At 39.5% G+C, this 27725-nt stretch overlaps 1 protein-coding gene across 1 annotated transcript; it reads left to right on the top strand.

Moving 5' to 3' along the window:
• The first annotated feature begins 22594 nt into the window (after positions 1 to 22594).
• Positions 22595 to 27725, top strand: DEFB116 (defensin beta 116). Its single transcript, XM_043478965.1, has 2 exons — positions 22595 to 22655; positions 27481 to 27725. The coding sequence occupies exons 1-2, from the start codon at positions 22598 to 22600 to the stop codon at positions 27723 to 27725; spliced, it is 303 nt and encodes a 100-aa protein (XP_043334900.1). The 5' UTR covers positions 22595 to 22597.

Below are 27725 nucleotides of genomic sequence, written 5' to 3'. Positions count from 1 at the left end.
ACTGAGTGACTAACACTTACTTACTCATTTAAGCATATAGTGTTTATAAATTTGTCTTTTGTAAACTTCAGATAGCATTCCATTTATGTGGGTTGATAGCTTCACCACTTACAGTGTCTGGGTATAGTTTATGATGTCCTTATTCCTCTGTCAAATTATGAACTATGATTTAAAGTTAACTGAAATATGTTTCCTGAAATCTGTTATTGAATTAGGATCTTTAGAACAATTCAGTATTATGGCAATTGGATAGGTACCCTTGTTTATCTTGATACTTAAAAAAATGTTAACATTTGGAGAGACAGGAGATAGAGTCTATAGCTACGACACAGTTCTAATCTTTTAAAACTTATGTATTTTTACTGATATAAATAAATTTGTTCTTCAAACCATTCAAGTTGGAGTGGATGTCATAATCAAAGAATTATATACATTGTTGTAAAGTATACTTGAGAAGACAGTTTGTTTTAACATTCGAGTGCACATTGTCATGTAATTCATTGTTTGGTTAAGTATATACTATATATCTACACATACGTGTATTTTAAGGTATATTAAAACTAATGAAAAAAGAAATTTGAATCCAATAAAGGAGGAAGACTGCTAGACTTGAGAAGAGAAAGTTGAACTCCACAGACACAGTCCATTCTCAATATGAGTTAGCAAATTTTGCTACCTGGGTGTTTTGTATAGGTGACAGCGTTTCTCCCTTCATCAAATGTGTTTTCTCTGATTTCAAATGAGCAGTGACTCATTATGATTCAGAGCATTTTATGACTTAGACAATTGTAAAAATAATAAAGAGTCCCTCACTTCTGGTGAAGCTGAAATTTCCAAAGGTCCTTCTCTTAAGAACCTCTGCTTTTACATTCAACTAACAAACCTCCTGTGACAGTGCTCACAGATATTCAGTTCAGTTCAGTTCAGTCACTCAGTCGTGTCTGACTCTTTGTGACCCCATGAATTGCAGCAGGCCAGGCCTGCCTGTCCATCACAAACTCCCGGAGTTTACTCAAACTCATGCCCATCGAATCAGTGGTGCCATCCAGCCATCTCATCCTCTGTTGTCCCCTTCTCCTCCTGCCCTCAATCCCTCCAAGCATCAGGGTCTTTTCCAATGAGTCAACTCTTCACATGAGGTGGCCAAAGTACTGGAGTTTCAGCTTCAACATCAGTCCTTCCAATGAACACCCAGGACTGATCTCCTTCAGGATGGACTGGTTGGATCTCCTTGCAGTCCAAGGGACTCTCAAGAGTCTTCTCCAACACCACAGTTCAAAAGCATCAATTTTTCGGCGCTCAGCTTTCTTCACAGTCCAACTCTCACATCCATACATGACCACTGGAAAAACCATAGCCTTGACCAGACGGACCTTTGTTGGCAAAGTAATGTCTTTTGCTTTTTAATATGCTGTCTAGGTTGGTCATAACTTTCCTTCCAAGGAGTAAGCATCTTTTAATTTCATGGCTGCAGTCACCATCTGCAGTGATTTTGGAGCCCAAAAAAGTAAAGTCTGACACTGTTTCCACTGTCTCCCCATCTATTTGCCATGAAGTGATGGGACCAGATGCCATGATCACAGATATTACCCTTGCCCAAATCAGGACTCAATTCAGACCTTCAGAGACTGACAGGCATCTTTTGTATGCACATCAGCTTTGGTGTTCCTAAGTATCTAACTGCTTGTTTGCACCAAAGATTTACTCTCTCACTTTGCTTATGTAATCTATAACATGATACACACAGAGAAAGAATATCTTAGCACTTAGTCTTGATTAGTATGTTTCAGATTTCTTTCAGAATTGCTCAACTGTGTTGTATACTTATTTTATTTAAAACGTGGTTTTATTTTTATAGTGTCCTGGTAAAGAAAGCAGTTCATGCCTACATTTGAAGTGAAAGTCGCTCAGTCATGTCTGACTCTTAGTGACCCCATGGACTGTAGACTACCAGGCTCCTCTGTCTATGGAATTCTCCCGGCCAGAACACTGGAGTGGGTAGCCATTCCCTTCTCCAGGGGATCTTCCAAACCCAGGGATCAAACCCATGTCTCCTGCATTGCAGGTGGATTCTTTACCATCTGAGCCACCAGGGAAGCCCCTACATTTGAAGGCCTATTGTTAATATTTAGACAGATTTTTTTTTTTTTAGTATACACATGAAGTGTGGCCCAGATAAACATTTTTTTAATTGTATAAAAGTCTCTTTATTAAAACAGCTTTCTATTTTCCCTTTAATCAATCAATCAATCAATCAATTTTATTGAGGTATAATTGACCTATAACCTTACCTTAGTATGGCAGCTTCTTTTCATAGAAGATATGAAAAGAAAAGCCCAGAGAGAGACTCAGTTGTTGGCAGCCAACACTCCTGGAAGCTAGGGGAATTATGGCTTCAGTCCTGATGGGGATTCTAGATGGTGCAACAGAGAATAATACACCAAGAGATTTATGCTTTGAGATCTTTCTGGACACCTCTGCATGTTGACCAGTTAAATCTAAAAAGCTGTGGGTAACCAGAGTTGCTAGACTTGTGCTATCCAGGAGTCTGAAAGAAGACTAAGAGGAAAAATTGATTCTCAAAGATTAAACTCTATTTTCTTTTCAAAGGCAAACAGTAATTTATTAGGTAATAATTTATTGGCTGGACTGAGGTATCAGTGTTGCAGTAAGAGTTATCTTTGAAGCCTTAATTTATAAATCCTTACTCAAAAGAGGTGACTTGAAGGGGAAATTGAGGCTTGCCATTCATTGATTCCTTGTACAAATTCACATATAAATGATAGATAGCAGTGACTCTTATCATTTGGTTAAGAGACAATTAAGACATTTTCAGAAACGTTTGAGTGTATAAAAGGGAAAGTGGAGGAGCAAAAGAAGTGTAAGGGAGCCTGAGTGAGGATATCTGGAAGTCTGGTAAAAGGAAAGTATATACAGAGGGTAATTCCTTAAAAAAAAACCAACAAAAAAAGGACCCAATACTTGAAGGATGGTAATGGTGCTGGAAGAAACACTTTATATTAAGTAGTGACACTTATGGAATGTTGCATAATTTGCAGCATTAACTAACAGGTAACAAATGTTTTCACATGGATTCCAATACATTCTAGAAAAAGAAAGCCGGTAAAACGATGCTAAGGCATTTACTGCAAATTCAAGGCTAGGGTAAATTGTCGTGGCAACAGAGAGAGGAATTGTGAATGTAAAACATTACATGCTCCATATTTTACTTATTAAAAACCTTCTTTTGTCTCTGTCTGAAAGTTTTAAACTTGCTTTTCCCTCCCTTCCTCCCACTGAGGTTCCAGCACTTGTCCTGGCAACTGTAAATCCTACTCACTGTTGATGAAATAAATTTCAACAAAAGAAGAAGAAAATGTTCCTTCCTCCCTCACAGTCTGCTAGGAAAGCAGATAATATCCAGTTTGATAAAGCTATTCTTATGAGGATTAATGCTAACAGAGAAGTTTTGTAAACCACCCAGACTTCTAAGTTTGTTGCTATGTCTTGTGAAATTAACCTAAACTTCCATGAGGTCTGTAGTTCCAATTGGTTACATTTATGATACTTGTCATATTTTGGGCTTCCCTCATGGCTCAGTTGGTAAAGAATCCACCTGCAATGCAGGAGACCTTGGTTTGATTTCTGGGTTGGGAAGATCCGCTGGAGAAGGGATAGGCTACCCACTCCGTATTCTTGGGCTTTCCTGTGGCTCAGCTGGTAGAGAATCTACCTGCAATGCAGGAAATGCAGGTTTGATCCCTGGGTTGGGGAATATCCCCTGGAAAAGGAAATGGCAATCCACTCTTGCCTGGGAAATCCCATGGACAGAGGAACCTGATGGGCTACAGTCCATGGGGTCACAAAAGACTTGTATTTTATATTTTCTTAAAGATAAAAAGTCAGAAGGGGATCACTGGATCTTCCAACTCCTCTCATACAATGAAACAAAAAAGTAAAATGACCCCACTGGTTTCTTACTAAACCCAAAGTTGGATATATTTGAATTAATGATGGCTATTAAGAAAAATTGGCTTAGATGGTAAAGAATCTGCCTGCAAGGTGGAAGATCTGGGTTTGATCCCTGGGTCAGGAAGGTACCCTGGAGAGGGGAATGGCTACCCACTCCAGTATTCTTGCCTGGAGAATCCCATGGACAGAGGAGCCTGGTGGGCTATAGTCTGTGGGATCGCAAAGAGTCAGACATGATTGAGCTACTAACACACACATTAAGAAAATAATTGATTCAGCAGTATCATTTTATAAATATCTCTTTCACCCTATCTCTGTGAAGAAAATATACTTTGTTTAAGACTTCAGAAATGTCTGCATTCTCATCCTTGTTCTCAGGAGCTGATGACCTTGGGAAAGTTAACATCCCTCTCTGAACATCCCCTCCCTAATTTGTATCTACTGCACATGTTGTTGTTTAGAACAAAACCTGACAAAAAATAACTGCTTGATAAACATTAATTAACCTTCTCACTTTCTCCCTTTCCTTTTTTTCCCACAGTTTTAATTCCGGCCCTTCTGTCTTCTTGGCTCCCACAGTGCCTAGCACGAGCCTGAGTACATACGAAGTCCCCCATAACTCTCTCCTTTCAGGTGGACAAAGACAATTTATTATTAATACTTAAAATTCTTTTCTTAAAAAAATACTTCCACTATTATTTGTGTCTCACATAAAGGACAGATGGTTTTCATTTCCCAGTTTGCTTCAACAGGAGGGAGAGCCTCCTTTTGTTAGGGATGTTGGCCAATGTCCAGCTCTTTCCAAATGGGATCTAGCGAGGACATATATTAAATGTTGTCTGCCTGCTAGTCAGCCTCAGATAAGTTTTCTCCCTCTCTCTGTACTTCACTGACACAACCCAGCTTGCCTAAACAGTTAATAATGCCAGAGTTCAGCTTTGCCACAGAAACGATTTTCTATCCTTCATGAACCAGCCAACTACTTCTGGGGTCCTGCAGTCATGGAATTTCATATCCTGATTTTTGTCATGGAAAAGTCCCATGGAATAAATTTCCATGGAAAATGGCCCATGAAACTCAAATAATATAGGACTGTCTCAGTATTGCTGCAGTCCTGATCCTGTTTTAAGATACTAGTCTTATATTAGGATTGCAAGCAACTGAAGCCTGGTTTCAGGCATCTTGATGAATTTCCACCCATGTTCATTACATGTTAGCGTCTCTTTCTGATTCTTTCCTGCCAAATTAGATTTATTGGTGCAGCTGCAGTGGTGGAATGGTTGAAGGTTTGAGCATGTGTCAGAGTCAAGGCTAGCACTGGTATGTCTGTTCTGCATTGCGGAGGGTAGCACGCTACAAACCATTGTTCTCCTTTGCCAGTTACTTCATTAAGCTCTGCCAGGAGGGGTTGCTAGAAGGACACTACAAGGTGGGAGAAGGAAGAAGGACTTGCTCCACCCTCTTTGCTTCCTCAGGGCTTCCTATCTATTTCCTGTTGCCACTAGCATTACCCTAGCCTTGCTTCTTCACCCCAACACTGGTAGGGCATTCCCTCTGCAGCAGCTGGACTCAGTGTGTAATTTCCAACATTTACAAAGCCAGCCTTATTATGCTTCACAGAGATATCAGCTCTAGCTGAGCAGAGCTCTTGCCTTAGAGGTTTGAGTTTCAACTCTGCTCCAGGTTTCAAAGTTTCTCCTCCAAGTTTCAAAGCTTTAATGCTTCCAATCTCCTTTCTTGTTATCTCATCCCTGGGAGTGGTAGCTGATTCCTGCAGTTGCTATCTCTGCAAAATTTTATCTTTTTAATTTTTTTCAATTTTTAAATGCCTAGTTAGCAATTCTGTATATTACATTTAAAATTAAATCAGTTAATATTAATGTTCTATTTAAGTATTACATTTTCTTTGTCAAAATAACAGATAGGACTTTGATTTAAAATTTAATTAGATTTATGGTTAGGGACAAAAAATTGAGTCCAGGTTTCAAAGGCAGGGATCTCTGAGAGATGATATTGGATATTAAGAGATGAATTGGGGTGGACAGTGGGTGGAGGTGCTTACAGTTAGGGAGATACAGTCAGGATGATTCTTAGGTGGGGAGCTGTATTAGGGAAGATAGGATTGGGTGGGGTGGTCTGGAGAAAGGATGAAATTTTAGGACAAATGAATTTGGGTGTAGGTGTAACAGGAGGGAAAGGGGCGGGGCACAACTTTTGAAAGAATGACATAGCCCAAGGACACAACATAAAACCAATCAGAATCAAAAGGGACCAAGATGGCAGACAAGACAAGACCTTGGTCCTCAATCAGAAAGTGAAATGACATACCTAGAGATGCCATGACAGTTCCAAGGCACTGTTAAAAGACCAAGGAGTGGGCGATGGCCCAAATCCTGGAAATCTCCACCCCTTCCCCCAAATAGTTGGAATAATCCTCCCACTCATTAGCATATGAAATTACACAGCCTATTAAAACTAACCCTGCCAAACTTCAGGGCTGCACTCGCCCTTGATGGCCCACACTCTGTGGAGTGTGCTTCTGTCTGTATCTGATAAAGCCACTCCTTACCTATCACTTGGTCTCTCACTGAGTTCTTTCTGTGATGAGATGTCAAGAACCTGAGCTTCATTAGGTCCTGAAACCAGGTACCATGTGTTTTGGCTGGGTTTGCGTGCCAGCCCGTGGGTTCAAGTCCTAATCTGTGGTAAACGGTTTCATAAGGATTAGGCAGGATAGTGGGTTGAATTGGGGCTCGATTGAAGGCAGGAGAAGGGGACGACAGAGGATGAGATGGTTGGAGGGCATCACTGACTCAACGGACATGAGTTTGAGCAAACTCTGGAAGTTGGTGATGGACAAGGAAGCCTGGTGTCAGACACAATTTAGCATCTGAACAACAAGGGGATCTTCCCAACCCAGGAATTGAATCTATCTCCTACATTGGCAGGCGGATTCTTTACCCATGAACCACCAGGGAAGCCTGCATTATATTGAACACCTTAAACTAATGCAATGTTGTATGTCAACTGAATCTAAACAAAAATGGGGGGGAAAGAATGTGCAGCACTAGATTGCCAAACTAAGTTTTGTGTTGTTTTTTTTCACTCTGAGACCAAAATTTTTCCCGCTAGTACATTTTTATAAGTTGAGAGTTATGTACATGAATGGAGAAATGATGTCTTTAGTATCACTAATCTCTAATTGCAATATGAGAATTTCTTTGATTTATAAATGTGGTCAACAGTTTTTTTAGTTATTACTTATTCACTTGACTCTATCACCAAAAGAAAAATAATTTTATATCATATTAAAAGTATTGCATATACCTTGAGATATCATTTATGTTCACCACTATTTTGAAATTGCACTACTTATTAGACTTACTGTTTGGACTTATTTAAGACACTAATAAATATTTATAATTTTATTTCAATAAAATAGTAAAGGGATCATTTAAGAGGACACAGCCAGCTGGAAGAAATTTCTACTTGTTAAAATTATGACAAGTTGAGCTTCAAAAATAAAGCCAAACATAATGGGTTGAAATATAGTTAATCAATGAAGAGACATGAATGCCTAGTGATGTCCAAAGATAGATAACCAGGAAAGCTCATATGTTATGATTTGAAGCAACCACAAAGCAAACTTCTTTGGAAACTGGTAACTAATTTGAACGAATTATGTGTTTACCCTGCCTCTCTAATAGGAGCTGTATTTCTAGTAACCAAATAGCTCTAGTTCATAAGTGAAAGTTCTATTTTACTAAGTTTTATCTTGCAAATTCTAAAGAAACTATAGACTCAGTCAAGGACTAAAATTAGTGTTAAAACCACAAAGTGTATGATTGACATGGAACCAGACATTTGTACATACAAAAGTAGCACCATGTTGATTATTTTGAATATAAAGGGGGAAACCAGCACTGTTCAATAAAAAAATTTGTTATCAATTTAATTTCATTGTGAATCTGAATAGTAAATGATGTCCAGATGTCAAATCCTGATGTACTACCTTCTAAAGAACAGAGCTTCCTCTCTGATGCATTTTTGCCAAACATATTAAGTTGACTTGATAAAAGTAAATAAAACAGAAGGTGAGTCAGTGTTAGGACAATTAGCCCAAATGTTTTCAACAAATTAGTGTGTGACAAAATGTGCTAGCTTGAAAGAGATTGGAGGAATATGAAACTTACATAGAGTGCTTTGGGCATGCCAACTTTACAGAACATCTTGCTCTATGATAAGCGAACATGCATAATAAGTATAAAAAATACTTCAAAGAAAAATGATCCATCAAGAGTAGTACTGAAAGAAAGGCAAACCTGCATGGATCAGCCAAGCATGAAGACATTGGCGTGGTACGAAGAGGCCTCATCTCCCACGAAGTCCCATACCCATAAAGTATTAACAGTGAGTTCCAGTTTGTTTTGCTTAGATTAGTCTTTGTTCATGCTCTTTTGCCCTGGCATAATTATTAATAATGGTCTCCTTTATTCTTGAATGTGTCCTGTTCACATTAATTATGGATGAATTATACGGCCACCTCAGATCTTGCAAACCTTGAGGGAACAGTTAATTCCTGTCTTACACAAGTTGTTCCAGAAAATAGAGGAAACATAAGAGTTGCTTGGATGATTTTAGGAGGTTAGTGTTATCTTGATTTCAAAACCAGATAAGAATAACAAAGGACAGAAAATAGACCATATCTTTCTGTATCTCTGTATGTGCCAAAATTCCAAATAGAATTGTAGATAACCAAATTTAATAATGTGTTAAAATATACAATGAACAATTCAGTTCAGTTCAGTCGCTCAGTCGTGTCTGACTCTTTGCAACCCCATGGACTGCAGCACGCCAGGCTTCCCTGTCCATTACCAACTCCCGGAGTTTACCCAAACTCGTGTCCATTGAGTTGGTGATGCCATCCAACCATTTCATCCTCTGTCGTCCCCTTCTCCTCTCACCTTCAATCTTTCCCAGCATCAGGGTCTTTTCAAATGAGTCAGTTCTTCACATCAGGTGGCCAAAGTATTGGAATTTCAGCTTCAACATCAGTCCTTCCAATGAACACCCAGGACTGATCTCCTTTAGGATGGACTGGTTGAATCTCCTTGCAGTCTAAGGGACTCACAAAAGTCTTCTCCAACAGTACAGTTTAAAAGCATCAATTCTTTGGCACTCAGCTTTCTTTTATAGTCCACCTCTCACATCCATAGCTGGAAAAACCATAGCTTTGACTAGTCGGACCTTTGTTGGCAAAGTAATGTCTCTGCTTTTTAATATGCTTTCTAGGTTGGTTATAGCTTTTCTTCCAAGGATCAAGTGTCTTTTAATTTCATATCTGTAGTCACCATCTGCAGTGATTTTGGAGCCCAGAAAAATAAAGTCAGCCTCTGTTTCCATTGTTTCCCCATCTATCTGCCATGAAGTGATGGGACCAGATGCCATGATCTTAGTTTTCTGAATGTTAAGTTTTAAGCCAACTTTTTCACTCTCCTCTTTGACTTTCATCAAGAGGCTCTTTAGTTCTTCTTCACTTTCTGCCATAAGGGTGGTGTCATCTGCACATCTGAGGTTATTGATATTTCTCCCGGCAATCTTGATTCCAGCTTGTGTTTCTTCCAGCCCAGCGTTTCTCATAATGTACTCTGCATATAAGTTAAATAAGCAGGGTGACAATATACAGCCTTTATGTACTCCTTTTCCTATTTGGAACCAGTCTGTTGTTCCATGTCCAGTTCTAACTGTTGCTTCATGAACAATTAGATATATCTAAAAATGTGAGGATGATATGTTAATCAGAAAATCTAGCAATGTAATTTTTTATGTTAATAGATAAAAGGAGAAGGACTATATGATCATCTTAAATGATCCAGAATAAAGTGTTTTATAAATTTCTAAAACCAATTGTAGTAGAATATCTTAAGAAATTGGGAGGAGAAGGGAACTTACTAAATGCATTAAAGACTATATGCCAAATTCTTGGGACAAATTGTTGTTATTTACTCAGGGAACTTTTGGATACTTTCTCTTTAAAACTGGACGGAGACAAGGATTCCTACTAACATTGAAAATATTGTAACAGTGGAAGGTCTGGCTCATGCTGTTGGGAAAAAAACAATCACAATATTGTTAAGTAATTATCCTCCAATTAAATTAATTAGTTAAAAAATAAGAAACATATGCAAGGACTGAAAAGTTGGAGATAAAAATTCTCATTACTTGCAGATGATACAATCATTTAACCTGGAAAAACCATAGAATCAAAAGACAAAGTAATAGAACTCAAAAAAGAGTTTAGTAGGCTTGCTAGACATAAAATCAACTTACAAAAATCAACAGCATTTCTCCATGTTACCAATGATCAAGTGGAAAATACAATGTAAAATAGACATAATTTTCAATAGCAGCAAAAGTGTAAAGTCTCTCAACTTTATTTTGATTATACATATGTAAGACTTGCATGGAGAAAGCTTTTAAATACTAATACAGGAAATAGAAGATGTGACACCTGTGTTCCTGGATAAGATGACACAAAATGTCCATCTCTCCCAAATATTCTATGAATTCAATACATTTCTAGTAAAAATTTGAGCTAGTTTTTCTGGGCAAGCTCAAGAAGTTTTCTCTAAGATTTTTTTTGGAATAGTACAGATTCATGATTAGCTAAGTCAAGTTTGAGAAAGATGAGGGAAGACCAGGATTTTTCCTTATGAATATTGTCCCTTCAACACACATGGTTTACCCATGTAACATATTTTTGAGCTATATGATACACATATATCTATATTCTCCTTCTTTGCATTGTATCATAGTTATTATCAATATCTATACCAAGGTGTGATACTATAAATATTTAATAATAAGTACAGCGATAGAGACTTCCCTGGTGGCTCAGACGGTAAAGCATCTGCCTGCAATGCGGAAGACCCGGGTTCAATCCCTGGGTCTGGAAGATCTCCTGGAGAAGGGAATGGCAACCCACTCCAGTATTCTTGCCGCCTGCCGCCCACCCCGGTGGCTCAGACAGTAAAGCGTCTGCCTGCAATGCAGGAGACCCAGGTTTGATTTCTGGGTCAGGAAGATCCACTGGAGAAGGAAATGGCGACGCACTCCAGTGCTCTTGCCTGGAAAATCCCATGGATGGAGAAGCCTGATAGGCTACAATCCATAGGGTCACAAAGAGTCAGACACAACTGAAGTGACTTAGCTCACTCACTTTAAACACCAGATTAAAGAATTTGGATTTTAGGCATAGACAATACAAAGTCCCAACACTGAGGGGAAAAGTGGTTCAGTGGAAAGACCATGGACTTTTTGTCTACGTCTCTTGTGTCTCCTGCATTGGCAGGCAGGTCTTTACCACTAGTGCCACCTGGGTTTAGAGTCTTCCACAATTCACGCTTCCAACTGCTTACCAACCTATATTTAATAGCACTTGGGCTCTATCTCTATCTGGCCTTACCTCTCCTGCTAGGCACACGGAGATGCTCAATGCCGAAACTTGTAAATGAATCAAATGCAAAGTGAGTATGTAGCATTCACATATTCTTCATAGTAGTTTCTGCAATTCTCTTAATTTAATAGAAAAAATGAGTTTGCTTAAGCCAAACAAAACAGGAAAGAGGAAGAATAATGTTTCCCTTTGGTCTTACCCACAGATGGATAATGAGTGCTTCTGTACCAGAGATCCTCTACTTCTAAGTTTGGATGGACAAATCTCCAGAGTAACCCTGAAATGCAGCTTGCTCAGCAGCTGGCCTCCTGGTGACCCCCAGAAAAAACTAATGATTGACAAATGTTGATCATACCTCTCTGTTTTAGTGTCACAATCTCACTGTTTCTTTCACCAAATCTCAACCAGAGGGAGGTCTACAATCTGTTATCAATGTCCTTCCTCTTTAGCTCCTCTTACTAACATATAGAAAAGAGAGAGAGATGTCTGGTGGTTTTTACAGAGTGAAGATTGCATCTACTCTTTTTAAAGTAAGACCATTTTTTCCTTTTTCTATGAATTTACTTTTGAAGTATGTGGCCCACAACATTATGTTATTTCCTGTGATACAACATAGTGATTTGGTATTTATATATGGTTCAAAATGATCACCAAGAGAAGTTTAGTTGCACTGTCACCATACTAAATAGTTATTGACTAGATTCCCCACACTGTTAAGTAAGACAATTTTAAAAACTATTTTTATTTCTGGCTCTTCCCTGGTGGCTTGGTTGGTGAAGTATCTGCCTGCAATGCAGGAGACCCAGGTTTGACCCCTGGGTTGGGAGAAGGGAATGGCTACCCACTCCAGTATTCATGCCTGGAGAATTCCACAGACAGAGGAGCCTGGCAGGCTACTGTCCATGGGGTCACAAAGAGTCAAGACATGACTGGGCAACTAACACTTCCACTTCATTTTCATTTTTGTTTCTAAGATTAAGCATCCTTATTGACAATCCAGAAACAATTCTTGCAGACTCTTTGGACACATATGTAAAAAAATTAAAAATAATTCTCCAATTCTAAATCACAAGGGAAGAAAAAATAATGTTTTTATGACCAGAACTGAATTTCCTTCTCTTCTTTTTCAAAAAGTCTTTCAACCAAGCCATTCATCAAATCATAAGGAAAGGCAGTTTTTCAAAATGCCAACAAAACCCAGCAAAAGAGATCTAGATATAAAGCCAAAGTTATACCTCAAAACCCTCTGTTGCAAAAAAGGGTAGGAAACCAAATCCCCATAGCTCATTAGAGGAGATCTTTAGAAAGAATTCAGAAAGTTAGGACTAGAACTACAATGGTGGGAATAAGCTCAAAAAACAAATAATTAAAGAATGTTCAGCTTATTCAGCTTGAGAATATATTAAGCTTTCTCTTATTCTAGTAGAGGAATTAAAAATATGAGCTGTTAGATTTAATATTAAAATTATTGTTACAGGAACTTCCTCGATGGTTCAGTGGCTAGGACTCCATGCTCCCAATGCAAGGGGCCGGGTTTCAATTCCTGGTCTGGGTACTAGATCCTGCATACCACAACTGAAAGATCCTGCATACTGCTACTAAGACGGGCACAGACCAAATATATATATATATATATATAAGTATAATTTATATATCATTACCAACAAGAAGGTAGGGCAAGGGTGAAATGAAAGAATATAGAACAAAAGGTAGCAAAGGTAAGTCATTTTGAATCTAGGCTCTACTGCTCAGGAAAGTTGAATAGGGTAAAATTCTTCTGAGTCAGTATCATTAAATCCTAGACTCAAAACCAGTGGACTATACACCGTTAATAAATATCAAGTAACCCACAATTTTTGTGGTAATAAAAAATTTCTATTTATCTATAAAAGTCTATTCTGAAAAGCAGCAGGTCAAAATGACACCAAGTTATCCAGTCAGTTATAGAGTGAAGGGGACCCTCCAAAGAGAACTACCTTAGCGGAAATTTAGATTAGAAGGAATATAACATGGAGTAGACGATATCAGGCTCTCAGTACCATTTTAGTAAGGCTTCTACCTACCTCAGCTTTGAGGAATAGTACTAATGGGGCTCCCACAGAATATCTTAGAGGGATGTTCTCAGAGATAAAAGAGTCTGTAAATTTAGCTCTGAATTCTCTCTTTAACTAAAGCTTGGGGAAAATATATATTTAATTTTTAACTACTCAGAGCTTCAGACATGTTTTAATATTTAAGTTTAATATCTAGTTTTCATTTTCTGAAATTTTTTTGGCTTATAAATTTCTCAATTATGTTACACTGAAAAATGTATGAATGTGTCAATCAGTAGTGACGCATGAAAATATAAACCTACTTCTTTCATATCATCTACATCTGAAGAGTGAATAAATGCTACCTTAATATCCTGCAAAGTTACTTTGTGTGCCTGACAAAAAATTAGGGCAAATCATTTTACTTGCACATATTTTAAAAGTTGTTATATAAGTTTCAGGTATACAGAATTATAATTCAACATCTGTGTGCACTACTCCATTTCCACATTTTAAGCAGTGGAGTTAACTAATCTTCAGTCTCACCTTCCCAAATATCTCCATTAACATCCAGCTTGTGACTCATCCAGCCCAGCATTTCACATATATCCGACTTTTTAAGATTATTTTCTCATATAAACCAGGCCTCAGTGGCTACGAAAGATGATCAGTGGGAGTCCTGGCTTATATTGATGACACTTTCTCAGGGGGAATGTAATTTGAGTATAATTATAATCAATTCTTCCTAGTTGGTGTATTTAGTAATACAATAGGAGGTGATGCTCAAAATTATATTATTTATTATTTGAGTAATATTGATTTCAGTCTGTGGAAAATTTGAAATTTTCCATTTCCTTTACATTTCAACTACCCAGTTAGTAGGTCTGAAGTGTTACAGACAAATGATTTGTTGAGCTTTTACTTCATATTCGGGGCAATTTTAGTTAGTACAAAGCTTCATGATGTTGAGCTGCTTATTTTTAAAAGGAGGACTAAAACTATAAGCTTCAAGTTTAACTGGTACAAAATAAAATATTAAAATTATAATTCTTAAGATAACTAAAAAGAAAGTAACACTAACCTGTCTCTTTTATCATAAGTCCTTTAGAGACTCTTTTCCTTCATCTTGTATATTATGATAAATTACTGCTGGAGAATATAACCTTGGTATGTAATGAGAGTTACAAGCCATTCAGTCTTGGGTGGTGGTCTCACATAGGAAGCATGTATTCAACTGTGCTTCTTATTCACTTTGACAGTGTGAGCTATCACACTTGTGATATGACACTGGTGGGGTGTCATTATACTCCCCAGCATAATGACAATCTAGCCTGCCATTAGAACACATAATGCACACGTTATCTCCTGGCTTATGTTGATGACACTTTCTCAGGGGGATTCTTCCATCATCTGGCCACATGATGGCAGAATGAGCCTAAGGAAGCAAGCAAACCCTTTATGTATCTGATCAGGAGTGTTTACCATTGTTATCAGATAAGGGGCTAGCCTTAACCTCTAAATTCATAAAGCTTCCAAACATTAACTCAATGGGAGAAATAACATGCTTGCTAAAGAAAATTAATTTTCATTGAACCAAAGTAAGCCTGATGGTCATCTTAAGCAAGCTGTACAATTTAACTAAAGAATTCTTCAGGGTAAAATTCATTCTACTTGTTCAGAAAACTGGGAATAATAAGGAGTATGATAAGCACTGGTATCTGTAAAGTTTTATAGAGTCCCCAATTTACTATTGAAACAAATCTTGTCTCAGATTCTAGATGTTCAGGAATTCCAAGGACTGGGATGGTATAATTCAGTAGGGCTTTGATTACCATTTGAGGATCTGCTTTAGCCAATGGGAACACTTTTCGTCATCTAGACACCATGCATTCTATTACTGAATATTATTTCTTATCCTCTGATGGCAGAAGTTCTACAACGTTCATTTGCTATCAGGTCTGAGGTGATGTGGGCCTCAGTATTCCCTGTAAAGAAAAATTTCTTTTTTTTTTTAATTTCTAACAATCAGCACATCTTTGTATTATTTACTGAAACATCTGGTCCTTATATAGAAGTGGTATGATTCCAAGATTTTCATTATATTCATTTTACTTGAAAGATATTGCTTCTTAGGTTACATGAAAAGCCATGGATGCATACACTTGGGGCACAGGGAAATAATGCCAATGGGTAAATCCTACATTCCTATGCTCTTCTCAGTTCCCCTTGAATTCCAACTTTTCAATTTGGGAGGAGTTAATTATGTAATTCTGAAACTGTGAAAATGAGTCCCTGGATAGAAGTAGTGGAACTTCAATTTCCTCAGTCCAAACCTTAGACATTTTGGTGCAAATTCATTTCCTTTAGATATTTTATCTAGTCCTATATGAGTTCTGCAATGAACTATGTAAATCTGAATGGGAAATTTCAATGACTAATAAATCAGCAATCAATTCTTATGTGATATTTTAGTTCTTATTGATGTTAGATAGTCTCCATTTTTCTAAACTTGGTCTTTAGTATGCAGGACCCTCACTCATATTGGCTGTCAGTATAAATATTCACTTTAAAAGACTGGAGGCTAATTTAAAAGTTCACATAATAGCCATGAGTGCTGCTGCTTGGCTGATTTTATGTTTGTGAGAACATAAGCCTCTAAAACCTCATGAGGACTGACTATTGCATAAATGCTTTTATATTTCCCTGTGTGTCTCTCATACAAGATCCATTAATGAACTATATTAAGTCAGCACTGGGAATACAAGTATCAGATTGTATCCTGAGTGGACTGAGGCTGAGTACCTTTCAGAACTGGGAGGCAGTCATGTTCACTGCTTGTTTAGGATCTGGTAATTGAACAGCTGGATTCAGAAAGTTACACCTAGTAATCAGAACAGCATGGTATTGGCACAAAAACAGATATATGGATCAATGAAACAGAACAGAGAGCCTAGAAATAAACCCACAGACCTACAGTCAATTGATCTTTGACAGAGGAGTTAAGAATATACAAGGGGAAAAAAGAGAGTCTCTTCAGCAAGTGTAGTTGGGAAAGTTGGACAGCTGCATGTAAATCAATGAAGTTAGAACACTCTTCAGTTCAGTTCGGTCGCTCAGTCGTGTCCGACTCTTTGCAACCCTATGAATCGCAGCACGCCAGGCCTCTCTGTCCATCACCAACTCCCAGAGGTTACTCAAATTCATGTCCATCAAGTTGGTGATGCCATCCAGCCATCTCATCCTCTGTCACCCCCTTCTCCTCCTGCCCCCAATCCCTCCCAGCATCAGGGTCTTTTCCAATGAGTCAACTCTTTGCATGAGGTGGCCAAAGTACTGGCGTTTCAGCTTCAGCATCAGTCCTTCCAATGAACACCCAGACAGCCTGATGAACTATCGATGGAGGTTCATGACATTGTACAGGAGACAGGGACCATCCCCATGGAAAAGAAATGCAAAAAGGCAAAATGGTTGTCTATCGATGGAGGTTCATGACATTGTACAGGAGACAAGACCATCCCCATGGAAAAGAAATGCAAAAAGGCAAAATGGTTGTCTGAGGAAGCCTTACAAATAGCTGTGAAAAGAAGAGAAGCGAAAAGCAAAGGAGAAAAGGAAAGATATTCTCATTTGAATACAGAGTTCCAAAGAATAGCAAGGAGAGATAAGAAAGCTTTCCTCAGCGATCAATGCAAAGAAATAGAGGAAAACAACAGAATGGGAAAGACTAGAGATCTCTTCAAGAAAATTAGAGATATCAAGGGAACATTTCAGGCAAAGATGGGTTCGATAAAGGACAGAAATGGTATGGACCTAGCAGAAGCAGAAGATATTAAGAAGAGGTGGCAAGAATACACAGAAGAACTGTACAAAAAATATATTCATGACCCAGATAAACATGATGGTGTGATCACTCACCTAGAGCCAGACATCCTGGAATGTGAAGTCAAGTGGGCCTTAGAAAGTATCACTATGAACAAAGCTAGTGGATGTGATGGAATTCCAGTTGAGCTATTTCAAATCCTGAAAGATGATGCTGTGAAAGTGCTGCACTCAATATGCCAGCAAATTTGGAAAACTCAGCAGTGGCCACAGGACTGGAAAAGGTCCATTTTCATTCCAATCCCTAAGAAAGGCAATCCTAAAGAATGCTCAAACTACCGCATAATTGCACTCATCTCACACCCTAGTAAAGTAATGCTCAAAATTCTCCAATCCAGGCTTCAGCAATACGTGAACTGTGGACTTCCAGATGTTCAAGCTGGTTTTAGAAAAGGCAGAGGAACAAGAGATCAAATTGCCAATATCCGCTGGATCATTGAAAAAGCAAGAACACTCTTACACCATACAAAAAATAAACTCAAAATGGCTTAAAGACTTAAATATTGGGTTGGCCAAAAAGTTACTTGAACCAGGTTTTTGGCCAACCCAATATAAACCATGACACCATAAAACTCTCAGAAGGAAACATAGGCAAAATATCCTCTGACATAAATCGTAGCAATGTTTTCCTAGGTCAGTCTCACAAGGCAAAAAGAAATACAAGCAAAACTAAACAAATGGGACCTAATCAAACTTAGAAAAAGCCTTTGCACAGCAAAGGAAAGCATTAAAAATAAATGAAAAGACAACCTGTGGAATGGGGAAAAATATTTGCAAAGAATGTGACTGACAAGGGCTTAATTTCCAAAATATGCAAAGAGCTCATACAGCTCAATATAAAAAAAACAAACACTCAACAAACAGATGGAAAGGACTTCCTTGGTGGTTGGTCCAGTGGTAAAGTATCCATCTTCCAATGCAGGGAATGTGAGTTCCATCCCTGGTTGGAGAACTAAAATCCCACATGCTGCAGAGAAACTAAGCCCATTCACTACAACTACTGAGCACACGGGCAACAACCAAAGTGTCTGTGTGCCACATCAGAAGACCTACCATGATGCAAGGAAGATCCCGTGTGTGGCAACCTAGACCCGATGCAGCCAAATTAAAAAAAAAAAAAAGAAACAGAAACCCTAGATAGACACTTCTTTAAAAATAAGACATATAGATGGCCCACAGGCCGGGGAAAAGATGCTTCAGCATTGCTAATTATTAAAGAAATGCACAACAAAACCTCATGCTAGTCAGAATGGCCATCATGAAAAAGTCTAGAAACAATAAATGCTGGAGAGGGTGTGGACGAAAAGCAAGGGAAACCTCCTACACTGTTGGTGGGAATGTAAGTTGGTGTAGCCACTATGGAGAACAGTGTGGGGTTTCCTTAAAAAATGAAAAACAGTTACTATGTGATCCAGCAATCCCACTAGTAAGCATGTGCATGCTCAAGTCACTCAGTCATGTCCAACTCTTCGTGACCCCATAGACTGTAGCCCACCAGGCTCTTCTGTCCATGAAATTCTCCAAGTAAGAATATTGGAGTGGGTTGCCATTTCCTTACCACTAGCACCACCTGGGAAGCCCTCCCAAAGTCTGCAATTGCCCCTAAAGCCCACAGTCTCAGGCTAGTTGCAGGGATTTAACCACTGCACTTGCAACTCAGGAGCGATTTCCCCTTCTCTCCTTTGCTCACACATCCCCTGGTGCTCTGCATTGGTTCTGGCTGTGCCTCTGCTTCTAGGCCGCCCTCCAGTGTCTTATTAGAGGTGTCTTATTAGAGGTCACTTGCTCAGTTGGGGTGAGGAGAGGGAGGGGTACAGCAGACACAGTTGGGGTGTGTGGGGACAGTGCCTACTGTGGCTGAGAACTGTGGGAGGGAGGTCGCCACAGTCTGAGGCGGGTGGCCAGCTTCCCCAGGGGACCTGACCCTGGGTTGTGAGTCCCTTGGCAGAGCCAGGCTGCTCAGGCTCCCAGGAAGATGTGAGCAGTGACACGTGCCTGCTCACAGCTTGGTGACAACCGTGACCCCTGGGGCTGAGGCCATAGCAGCCTCCCGTCCTCCACCTCTGGCACTTCCATAGCTTTTCTACCTGTGGAGCTGCAGACCACAGCTGACTCATCCCCCTAAGGCCCTCAGCCAAGGCAGGGTCCCGGGTTCTGCAAGCACTCAGAGTTAGAGCATTGCTATGGCAAGGATCTCTTGCTTCTAAGGGAGGCCCAGGCTTCCCTGGACTCCCTCAGCTATGTCCTACTAGCCGCCTCAGAGCATCTTCAGGGCAGTCAACCTGGCCCTTTCCCTGGGGTCTGATTCCTGAAGCCTGAGCCTCAGCACGCTGTCCCCTCTCTCTGCGGTGGCATGGCCATGTAAGCTGCTTCTAGAATGAAGTGCTGTTTGGCAGTAACTCTGTGGTGAATCCTCTCCATTTTGCCTTCTGAGAAGCTTCCTTTGTGGCTCAACTGGTAAAGAATCCTCCTGTAAAGCGGGAGACCTCGGTTTGATTCTTGGATTAGGAAGATCCCCTGGAGAAGGGAAAGGCTATCTACTCCAGTATTCTGACTTGAAGAATTCTGTGGACTGGATAGTCCATAGGATTGCGAAGAGTTGGACACAACTATGCGACTTTCACTTTCTGCCTTCTGAGCACTTGTTGCTGTGCTCCCCTCTGAGGTTCCGATGCTCTCCCCTGTCCCCGCCCCTGAGGGGGTTTCTGAGAGTACCAAAATGTTTCCTCCCTCCCAAATCCCTCTCTGGGTGCAGGTTCAGTTCAATTCAGTCACTCAGTCATGTCCAACTCTTTGCGACCCCATGGACTGCAGCTCCCCGGACTTCCCTGTCCATCACCAACTCCTGGAGTTTACTCAAACTCATGTCCATTGAGTCGGTGATGCCATCCAACCACCTCATTCTCTGTCTCCTCCTGCCTTTAATCTTTCCCAGCATCAGGGTCTTTTCCAATGAGTGAGTTCTTTGCATCAGGTGGCCAAAGTATTGGAGTTTCAGCTTCAACATCAGTCTTTCCAATGAATATTCAGGACTGATTTCCTTTAAGATTGACTGTACTCTGTATAGAAGTTAAATAAGGAGGGTGACAATATACAGCCTTGGTGTACTCTTTTCCTGATTTGGAACCAGTCTGTTGTTCTGTGTCCAGTTCTAACTGTTGCTTCTTGACCTGCATACAGATTCCTCAGGAGGCAGGTAAGGCGGTCTGGTATTCCTATCTCTTTAAGAAGTTTCCACAGTTTGTTGTGATCTACACAGTCAAAGGCTTTGGCATAATCAATAAAGCAGAAATAGATGTTTTTCTGGTATTCTCTTGCTTTTTTGATGATCCAACAGATGTTGGCAAGTTAATCTCTGGTTCCTCTGCCTTTTCTAAATCCAGCTTGAAAAAAAAAAATCCAGCTTGAACATCTGGAACTTCAAGGGTCACGTATCCTCTGTTTCTTTTTTTTATCATTATCTTTGCCCTTCCTCATTCTGATGAGATTGGCTTGTCTTTCTGGAAGTCTAGGGTCTTCTGTCAGCATTCAGAAGGTATTCTGTAGAATTCGTTCCACACGCAAGATGAATTTTTGATGTATTTGTCCATAGGGGAAGGTCATCTCTGTCTCTTGTTCCTTTGCCATTGAAAGTTCAGTATTTTTAATTTTTTAAAGGAATTTCCATATTGTTTTTCCTAGTGTCTAAAGCAATTTATATTCCCACTAGCAGTGAACAAGGGTTTCCTTTACTTTACATCCTAATCAGTACTTGTTTTATCTTTTTAATAATAGCCATTCTCACAGATGTGAGGTGATATCTTATTGGAGTTTTGATTTCCATTTCCTGATCATTAGTAACTTTGAACACCTTTTCATGTACCTGTTGGCCATTTGAAAATTTTCTTTGGGAAAATGTCTATTCAGGTCCTTTGTCCATCTAAAAAATTGGATTATTTGATTTTTTTGCTATTGAATTCCTTTTATGTTTTGCATATTAAATCTGATTAGATATATGGTTGGCAAATATTTTCTCACATTTTGTAGGTTGCTTTTTCATTTCTGCTCTGTCTTTAATTCAATGAAGTGCAGTTATTCTTTCTATATTTTTTCCTGTGTTATAATTGCTTACAGTGGGAGGAGTAGCACAATTCCATTTGCTTTTGTGAGGGCTAGTCCAGTTTCATTTGCCTTTTCACATCAGGCTATGGAAATCCTATCCTAGGCTTTTCAAAGAGCATTTTCTCTTATTTCTAGGCTTTTGTTCAAAACACTAGACTTATCCATTCATCTTCCACATGATATATTGGAATAAAAAGTCAATGTGACCTCCTCTAGAAAATCCTTTCATTCCTGTTTCTCAAGGGAAGAGCACTGAATTCCCCAAACTAAAAATGTATTGTCTAAAACAGCTATTAGTCTCTGTTTTTAGCAACTTGCATATGCTTTTGCTTTATTTCTCATTTTCTGCCCTTCCACTCACAGATTCAGAATTTCAAAAGCAGATATTGTTTCTAGACTCTATGCTATGTTAGATATGTGGTCTCAGGATCTTACAACATCTTTTCAAATTTTCTTGTCCTCATCTGTGAAGTGGAAAATACTATCTAACTTCATAGTGTTGTAGTAAGTGTTCATATCTATACCATGGTATTTTTGTATAGAAACTGGTACATGGTAGATTCATGGTAAATATGCCTCATAATTTTTGCCTCATTTCTCTTCCTTTCTTCATCCATGTACATTTCCCATTCAATTTTTCTTCTCCATCTTTTCTTTCTTTGTTTCCTTCCTTCTTCTTCCATGATGCCTAGTATAGGATTGGGTATACAGTAAGAATAACTGATAGAGGGGGACGTTCTACCATTAAGAAAATAAAGACATATGTTTAAAAAAGGAATCTTTATTTCTTAGAGTGATGTGTCAATTTTCTCATTGATTGCTTGTTTAATTGACTTATTCATTCATTTTAATTTATCTCACACAAAATGCCAGCTGGTTCTCATTTGCCTTTTTTTTCTGACTGGGAAGGAAATCCCACTTTGACATGGGTGCTGCTGGCAAATCTTCCACATTTACACAGAGTGTCCAACTTAGACATGGGATATGTGTTATCCTTCTGCCTGGCTAACCCCAGGTATGTCTCATCTCTTTTAGTTCACTGAACACAAACCTGGCTCATTTCCAAAACTAATAAAGGGAGGGCCTTGTCCTACTGCAATGATATCTATTCAGTCCCCTGCAACACAACCTTCCATTCTCTCTGGATATATCAGTCATGAAGCCTTGTTTAATGACCATTTCCATCCTTCTGATCCTGGTTCATAAGACTCCAGGTAACTCAGACCTCTCTCAAAGGTTCTGGGGTCTTGCTTGTGCTGTTGGTATCTTGGTAACTTCTGAGATGACTCCTACTCACATATAGTAGGCACTACCTAAAGCCTTTTCTGGTCTCAGGTTTAGAATGTTACTCCCAAGATTCATCTCATGTCAAGATCGCCCTGGCTTTGCTCTGCCAAAACAAATTTAAGATTGTTGTTCTTGTTGTTCCTAGGATAGTGAAGTGTTGAATGAAGCATTTCAGATAATGCTGTAATTGGGATGGAAGTTTGATTCATGGATTTAGTGTGAGAGATTAGATCCAAGTTGGGGAGCTATAGGAAGAATCAATGGTAATTTGGAGTTTGGAGAGTGCATTGTAGTGGGGATAGTATGTGACCTCAGAGATAGAGGAATATTGAAAAAATAAATGGGTATCAGCAGGGGGTGAGCAATTCTATAAATTCTATAAATGAATTGGGCTGGACAAATATTTTGCTGTAGTCTGGAGAGGGAATGGTGGTTTTTTGTGGGGGCTTTTTGTTTTTGTTTTTGTTTTGAGCTGGGATGAAGTTGGGTAGAACTGGGAGCTATGGTAGAGTGAAGTTCATAGTTGGGCTATATTTTGGGTTGACACTGCGAATTGGGGTTGAATGACTTGGCCAGTGTTATGTTTGTGTTAAGTTTTATTATTGAACCTTAGATCGGTATTCAGAAGAGACGGCTGAGAGTTTTAGGTAAGTGTTTGGTTCACGTAGGTGTGTTATTCAAGCAGAGTGTATGTAGGCTTTATCTAGGAAGGGGTTGGCTTAGCCTGAATTTGGCGATGAATAAAGTTGAAGAAGACAGTCAAATTTATCACAGCAGAGCTGCATCTGTTGAAATGGGGAGGACAGATGCTGGATGGAAAATATGCAGTAATATTTTCAAACTTTTTAAAAAAGTTTCTTGCTTACGATTTTTCAGGGGCACTGAAGAACAGTAGATATAACTGTAGGCAGTGAGGATAAATGAAATCAGGAGGCTGGAATGTCTTCAAGGCTCTCCCATAAAACTTTGGACAGTACAGAGAGACAAGGCAGTGGTCTCAACCCAACCCTATAGAATACCAAGGTTGTCTCTCCTTTCTTGGGATTGAATTCAGAGTCAATGTGCTTAGTGTTTTCTCCTCTTCCTCTTTTCCTCCCTCTCCTTTTTGTTTCCCCCCTCCCCTTCCCCTCCCCCTATTTTTTCTGCTTCACACTTACCTACCCCTTGTTCCCATCCTGTTTCATCCTACCTACTTGAAATACACTTTTTCTCATGTTTGTTAAAGTTCAGTTTCCATGTTGTAATAGCAGAAACCACAGGTGGGTTTGTCCCCCAAAAAAGCAACAAAAAAGGAAGGAAGGAAGACAGCCTGGAAGACAGGATTCAATGCTTCAAAAGTTGTACATAGTGTTGTTTCTTTAACTGTTTAATACTTTCACCTGGCAGAATTAATGGGCAGGAACAGTTCTGTACAAGCTTTTCTGGAATAATCAAAGTCATGTTTTCCTTTCATCACCCCCAAACATATACATGTGAAATTGAACTTTGTGAAAGCTAAGACTCTTTTAAAATTCTGTATTATTGGTATTTATCTGAGTGCTTTGTACAGAGCAGATTTTGATGAATGTTTACTCAGTGAATGGACATATAAATGACTTATGTCTAAAACATGCGTGAGTAGGAAAAACATTAGAAGGTAGATGGAAGAGGATCATGTTTAGGGAGCACATCCGGCAGAGAAGTCATTTATCATATTGATTCTAACTCTGGATGGAGTTCTTTAGAAGAGTTAAGAACATAAGTGGTGTTTTTTTAATTTATAATATTTAACTTGCTCTTAAAACAAGTCCAGTGTAGGAAAACGAGCTGGGCAACATCTATGGGTGATTGTGAGGTCAGCAGGGTTGTGTGCCTCACTTAAGGAAGAGCCCTGAAGAGTGTTTTCTGGGAAACTCTAGGTTATTACAAATTATGACACATCTAATTAACCACCTTCTTCACAAACACAGTTGAGATTTCCTGATCAGGTGCAAACTTTCCTGTTCCCATTTCTCTCATGGGGAGACTCAGGCCAGAGATTCAGAGGTCAGGGACAATGCTGGCATTTAAGACCAGGTCTCTTCTGACTTCAATTTGAAGATGGAAGGATCATCAGCAGTGACATTAACTTGATGTGAGTGTTATTATGCTGCAGGGCAATACAGAGTCAGAACAGCTGAAGGAGTGAAAAGCTATAATGGACTTGAGTTTGTGCAAGCTCCAGGAGATGGTGAAGAACAGAGAAGCCTGGTGTGCTGCAGTCCATGGGGTCACAAAGAGTCGGACACAACTGAGTGACTGAACAACAAGTAGAATTCTCCTGGGGCTGCCTTGACCTGATTTTCATGTGGAAAGGAAACGTCAGCTTGCCTGATTGTCATTCTTGATATCTATGTCCCTATCCACTCTCTGGTGACTAGAAAGAGAAGATCTTGAGTGTCTTGCCTTCTATCCAATGGATTTGGGAGAAGCAGGCAGTCCTCCAGTTCAGATGTTGGACAAGAGAGGGTAGATGTAACTGGAAAGAACCCCCAAAGCTCCTTTCCTCCTATAAGTAGGATGTGCCAAAAAAGAGATAGATTTCATGATGAGTGTGAGGGCCACTGTAGGAAACATAGTGGTACCATGATCCTGGAGCATGGACGAAGGGATGCCATTTTTATCTCCTTCCTCTGGTTAACCAGCAAGCCGGCTGATGTAGCAGCAAATGAGTGCCTTCCCTGGATTGAAGTGCCCATTTCTGGTGCAGCTTATACATATGCCGGCACCCCAGTGCTATGGGGTATCTGCTACTGAGGCATTTTTCTTCCTTCCTTCCCCTTCCATTCTCTTACATCACCTAAACCTGAAAGTTTTCACTTTTTATTGTCAAAAAACTAAGAAGACACTTTTTTCCATGCAGGAAATAACATCAAACTTGCTTTTCCCAATTTTTATTAATGTGGGTGGGCATTTGGAGACCTCTCCATACATAACACTGAATGTGTGCCTTGGTGCAGAGTGAATGCTGATAAACTGATGTGGAAGAAGAGGATGGGTGAATGGTTGCAAATGTCCTTGAATGCTAAGCTATGGATTTTGAACTATCTGTTGAAAGCTGTGGAAGGCCTTCTGTCTGCAGATGTCATGCAGGAAGATGCTACCCTCTCCTACAAATCCTATTACAAAAGAGGCAATGTGATACAGAGAAGGAAGAGCATGGTCTATCATGTAGACCAGAAATTGGAGGCTTCCCTCATGGCTCAGTGGTAAAGAATCTGCCTGCAATACAGGAGACCCAGGTTCAATACTTGAGTTGGGAAGATCCCTTGGAGAAGGGAATGGCTACTCATTCTAATATTCTTGCCTGGAGAATTCCATGGATAGAGGAGCTGGCAGGCTGTAGTCCATGGGGTTGCAAAGAGTTGGACATGACGGGGCAACTAACACTAACACCATGAATGTGATACAGAGAAGAAAGAGCATAGTCTATCGTGTAGTCCCGAAATTGAAATACAAGCTATGGAAATGTGGACAGAACAATGCTCTCTTTGAGCCTCAATGTCTTCATCTAAAGGATGGAGATAACAGAAGGTTTGATGAGGGTTCAGTGAAATGTGATTTGCAAAATGCTTGATATATTGTAGATGCTGAACGTATACGGTTGTGATCATTAGTATTATTTTCTTTCTAGTGGTTCCTTTGTCTTTGGAAGATCCAACAGGTAACTAATTCTGAAAGTCGCTCAGTTGGGCCCTACTCTTTGTCACCCCATGCTGTACAGTCCATGGAATTCTTCAGGCCAGAACACTGAAGTGGCTAGCCATTCCCTTCTCCAGGGGATCTTCCCAACCCAGGGATGGAACCCAGGTCTCCAGCATTGCGGGCGGATTCTTTACTGTCTGAGCCACCAGGGAAGCCCTAATACCACTTGATGACTTATATGTACAGAATGCTGACAAACTGTCAAGAACTTTCTCAGCTGAAGAGCCTATATACACATACACGGATCTCAATGACTAACACATAGCTATCACTATTCACAAATGGGCTTTAGCCATATGTGGAAAGTGTGTGATAGATGCTCGTGTGTATACACATATGTACATATACATGTGTACATATATGCTCAATTTACGTGTGAATGTGGATGAGTGAGTAAAATGAATTGTGCATGTGTGCTTCTGTGTGTGTGCTGCCCATGTACATACAGTATCTATTTCTGTGGGGCCAAAGTACAAAGAGAGACATGTATTGTATATATTTGCAGAAATGTTTCAGACTACAAAGATGTGCAGCTGCTCAAATAAGTGTTCTTTGCCTCAAAGTAGGTGCTGGTTAACTCTGATGAGAGCTGTGTGTGAGAAATATACATCCAAATGAGCATTTGAAAACATGTCAATACATGCTCCCAGTGGCAGTCCTTGAAATCCTGGACCCTCAAGAAGAGACTTTCATATCAACCACACTACCTAATATTTAATTCCTTCTTATTATGTGCCTGATACTTTTCTGAGCATATGATGTATGCTAATTTATTCATCATAAAATTATTAAGAAGTTGACTCTGTTAGTATACCTATTGTGAAGATGATGCAAGCATGAGCCAGAGAATGGAGGTAACCTTGCTTGAGGATGAAAAGCCACAATGAAAGAGTCCAGATTTGAATTGAGGTGGTTTTGACTCCATATCCTATGCTCTTAATATTTGTAGGGCTTGTCTTTAAATCATGCCTCTCTACTCCTATTATTATCACTGCTGCATAGGAATTAACATGGCTGTGTTTTTCCCAGGTGGCCTGTACAGATCCTATTATGGCAAGAACCAAGAAGAGTCTTGGAATCCATGCCAGCTTCACCAAGGCACATGCCGAAATGCCTGCAGAAAATATGAACTTCCATACTTAACCTGTCTAAATCACGAAAAGTGCTGCCTAAAATTTTTAGTGAAAGTGGAAAGTGCAAACCATATGAAGCAGGAGTCTAACTCCAGCTCCAGTTTGTCAGTTACAATGCTTTCAAACTATTCTCAGATTTGA

Source organism: Cervus canadensis, chromosome 10, assembly GCF_019320065.1.
Source record: "Cervus canadensis isolate Bull #8, Minnesota chromosome 10, ASM1932006v1, whole genome shotgun sequence".
In the NCBI taxonomy this organism is placed as follows: Eukaryota; Metazoa; Chordata; class Mammalia; order Artiodactyla; family Cervidae; genus Cervus; species Cervus canadensis.
Note: the sequence above shows the minus strand (reverse complement) of the source record. Positions and strands in the feature narration are given on the sequence as shown.